Source organism: Sciurus vulgaris, assembly GCF_902686455.1.
Source record: "Sciurus vulgaris genome assembly, chromosome: 17".
NCBI lineage: Eukaryota > Metazoa > Chordata > Mammalia > Rodentia > Sciuridae > Sciurus > Sciurus vulgaris.
In genome coordinates this window covers 73,747,269-73,751,187 of record NC_136478.1, presented here as the reverse complement: position 1 = coordinate 73,751,187, position 3,919 = coordinate 73,747,269, and the positions used below count along the sequence as shown (strand labels likewise).

The window sequence follows — 3,919 nt, the reverse complement described above, 5'->3', positions numbered from 1 at the left end:
AACTTTTTTCCTTGAACACTTAATTAAAATATTTTCACAAATAGTAATTAGATGTTGAATATTTAAGTGTGAAAGATTTCAAAGTTTCATTTTGTTAATATTACTCTTTAAATGTTCGCAATATATACAAACATATAAATTATAGATACAATTAGTTATATATCTACAGTAGTATATGAACACCACTCTCCTTCCCTGGTCATAGTGACATATAAATAAAATAGTAAATCCAGGCAAAAAAAGAAAAAGAAAAAGAAAAAGAAAAAGTCAGATGCCTTTTAAAAATAAATCTTTAAAGTATAATTTCAAAAATAAAGTTCAAATATTGCATAAAATAATTTAACCGCAAATATTACTACATACTGTAAAACAGTTTTTAAAAAAGTTTTTGCACTCTACATAAGTTCCATTTCCTAATTCTATAAAAGAATTTATTGGAAGCCTACATTTAGATAGTAAACGTCTACATTCAGTTTGATGGGAATTCAATTTTCAGAAGTTAACTGAGCCTTTGTCTTAAAAGTTCATCTATTTGAGTTTTGTACATATTTTTCACATCTTCAAGATCTAATCGAAGTTCTTCTGCTTCTTCTGCTTTTTCTCCATACATCTGCAGGATAGTGTTGTACCTTTGATCCAAATCTCTGAGCTGAGCGCGAAGTCTGGGAATTTCCTTCACTTTCTCTTCCAGTTCGTCGTTCTGACTTGTCAATTTAACAAGCTCTTCAGCCATTACTGAGCGAGTCTTTTCTAGACTGCCGATTTCTAGCTGCAAGTGCGCGATCTCCCCTTCCCGCAGCTTTAGCTGAGACTGCAGACTCTCCACGATGCTGGAGCCCGCCCCCATTCGCACGGCGTCGTAGAGCGTGCCTCCACCTGCCGATGCAGACATGGGTCCAAACGTATGATCGTGAGCCTCGTCCTGAGACAGGAGAGAGGTCTGTAGCCCTGCCATGTCAACACCACTGATGGAACTGGATCGCGACACGGTGGGAGTGCTGGAAACGGAGAAGGGCTTCCGCTCCTTCTCTCTTCCTGCTTCTGGAGTGAAAATGGCTTTCTTCCTTTCTTGTTCAAGTCTCATTTTTTCCATTTCTAACTGACTGTTCAACAGCGTCTTTTCTCTCCTGGTCTCTTCCAGCATTCTTGAGTATTCCTCCTTTAGATTTTCTAATTCCACCTGGCACCGATTAGTTTCATCCTCCAGTTTTCGTAGCTTGCTCCTCTCCGACTCCAGCTGGGCCTGAAATCGACTGTTCTCCTGCCTCAGGAGAGAGTTCTGGGACTCCATGGCAGACATCTGGGTTTTGCTGGCCAGGAGCTCCTCTGTCGCTGCCGGCTCTTTTCAACTGCTGCTGCCAACAAGGTCTGCGACTCAGCAAGCCGGTCAGAAAGGCTCTTCTCCAGCTTCTCCCACGACGATGTCTGGGACCCTAGGGTTGCCTGCAAATTCTCTATTTGTTGAAGCAATGGCCTTGTTGTCGAGGAAACACTTTGACTCAGTTCTTGGTTTCGATTCTCTGCTTCCTGGAGTCTCTGCTGAAGTTCACTGATCTCGTGGCATAAATAGTCCTCTTTCCTGGCAGCAGCCTGCTCTGCTCGTTGCAGCGCCAGCCTGAGGTCCCCAACCTGGATCGCCAGTGCTTCCTGCTGCTGACGGGCTTCCTCCTGGGCCTTCTCCAGTGCTGCAGAAAGCTCTTCCTTGGCTTTCACTTCACGACTCAGAGCTGCTTCCTGGGCCTCACTGTCCTTTGCAGCATTGGCTTTGTGAAGATCAGTAAGTTCTCTGTATGCACTGTCCAAGGCAGCCTGAATACTCCGGTTCTTTTCCTCAAGTTCACCCACTTCCACTTGACTTCGGCCAAGGTCCTTCTCTTGGCGCTCTACCACAGAGTTGAGCTTCTTGATACTTTCTCTATGTTGTTTCTCAACCTCTTCCTTGCCATTGAGGACCTGTTTTAAATGCTGCAACTCCTCTTCCAGATCTTTAACTTTTTTGTTCAGCTTTGCAATAATATTTTCATTGTCTTTATCTTTAGATCTTAATTTCTTAATGATGTTAGAATTATGTAGTTGCTGCTTTGAAAGTTTTTCTCCTTCCATTAACCCTTGAATCTGCTCATCTTTCTCTTTCAAAAGGTCTGCAGTTTCACTACTGCTCAATCTAGTTGCAAGTTCTTCTTTTATATTTTTGACTTCCTTCTTGGCAGCGTCTCTCTCCTTGCAGGCCAGCTGAGCTCTCCTTTCTGCTTCTGCGATCCTCTGAGTGAACTCGCCCTTCAAGGAGGACACGCTGCTGCTCTCCTCCCTCACCCTGATCATCTCGTCCTTCAGGTTATCGTAAGCTTCTTCCAGAAGGGCTTTTTCTTTACTAAGAAATAATAACTGAGCCTCCCTTTTTTCCAATTTTTCATTCAGAAATTCAACTGTCTTGCTGATGTCTTCCTTCTCAGCAAGAGCCTCGGGCTGCACCTCCACGGCCTCCCCCTGGCCGGCCACCCTGTGCGGGACAGCATGTCCTTCGCCCACTGGCACAGGAGGAACCACTGTGTCTGGTTGCTCGCAGTCGACTGGAGTGGCGCTCCGGCCACTCTCCTCCATTTCGGCCTCCTCGGCCGGCGCGATTGGGGGCCCATCGACTTCCCCTCCAGCTTTGCCCCCCAGAGCTTCAGCGGCTTGCATCTTGGGAGGTGAAGTGCCAGCCACAGCGGGCCCCAGAGCACAGCCCTTGCCCGGCAGCTCGTCGTCGGAGTTGATCTCGCTCACGCTCCGGCTGTCCAGGGACTGCACGCTGAACGAGTCTAGCTTCTCGAAGGCGTCAGAGGAGCAGCAGCTCTCATTGAGCTTGTGGAAATCGTCTAGGTGACTGTACTCAGCACAGGTAGACGTGGAGAGCAGCTGGAACGAGGTCTGCATCAGGTGGAGGCTGGACTTGGAGTCGGTCGCCTCCTGCCTGGAGCTGGCGGAGCTCTCGCTCATCACGCTCTCATGGTCTAAGACCTCGATGTCGCTGGTGGTAGGCGTGCCTGAGGAGAAGGTGCTGACGGGAGGAGAAGGGGTATTGTTCTGCCTGTCTTCCTGCTTTTGCTCCTTGGGTTCCAAAGCCACGCCCTTCGCATCTGCTGGGAGAGGCCTCGGGTTTAGGTGACGGGGTGCTTGCTGCCTGAGTTTCCCCTGACACACACAAAGGAGGGTCCGTCACTTCTGATTCACTGGTCCCGGGTCTTGACTGCACAACAAGGGTTCATGCAAGCCACTCTTCACCTCCTCTGGCCGCTGCGATTTAGCTGGGGGCTTAGATACCACTGGGCTCTTCTGAATGCTCTGGACTTCGGCCAGCTCTCCGTAGGGCGCCGCATCGGCCCAGGCACGCAGCTCCTCCTGGATGCCCAGCACCCTGTCAATGGACTTCTGGGCCTGAGACAGGTCCTGCTTGGCGAAGCTGGACAGCTGCGCGGCGTTGAACCAGCTCATCGCCCCTCTGGTCGGCAGGACCGTGGCATGGAGTGGGGCGGAAGTTGCAGCCGCCTTAGGCCGCCAGATCGAGTGGTCAGCCTCGCCCTCTGCGCTCCGGCCGGTCAGCGGGAGGCCGTGGCCCAGCGGCCAGGGCGGGACGCGACCCTCCCTCCTGCAGGCCAAAATGCGGTCCGTGCGCATGCGCCAGCCCCCTCCACGTCCACAACCTAGACTAGCTTCTTGAAGCAGACCACCCAGTGACAGCCTTTCTACACAGCGAAGACCTCCGACCAGCAAGCAGCCTCTGGTGGTGGGCTCCTCCCACACGGCCAGCTTCTCGGAGCAGGCCCCCCAGTGAGAGCCTTTCCACACAGAGCCAGCTCCAATCCCTGGAACCAGTAGCAGGCTAGCGGCAGCTTTCTTAGGAAGCACTGCATTATCAAGTTACTCCAAGACTTCAGGC

The 3,919-nt window shown here is 50.3% G+C and overlaps 1 protein-coding gene across 1 annotated transcript; it reads right to left on the bottom strand.

Annotated features, from left to right (window-relative positions):
• Nucleotides 1-272: 272 nt before the first annotated feature.
• On the bottom strand, nt 273-3,552 carry LOC306648026 (TATA element modulatory factor-like). The gene is given in 4 exon segments (XM_079117707.1): nt 273-1,344; nt 1,347-3,129; nt 3,131-3,237; nt 3,240-3,552. Coding segments are annotated over 4 exon segments (2,970 nt in total). The 5' UTR covers nt 3,475-3,552; the 3' UTR covers nt 273-499.
• Between the last annotated feature and the right edge of the window lie 367 nt (nt 3,553-3,919).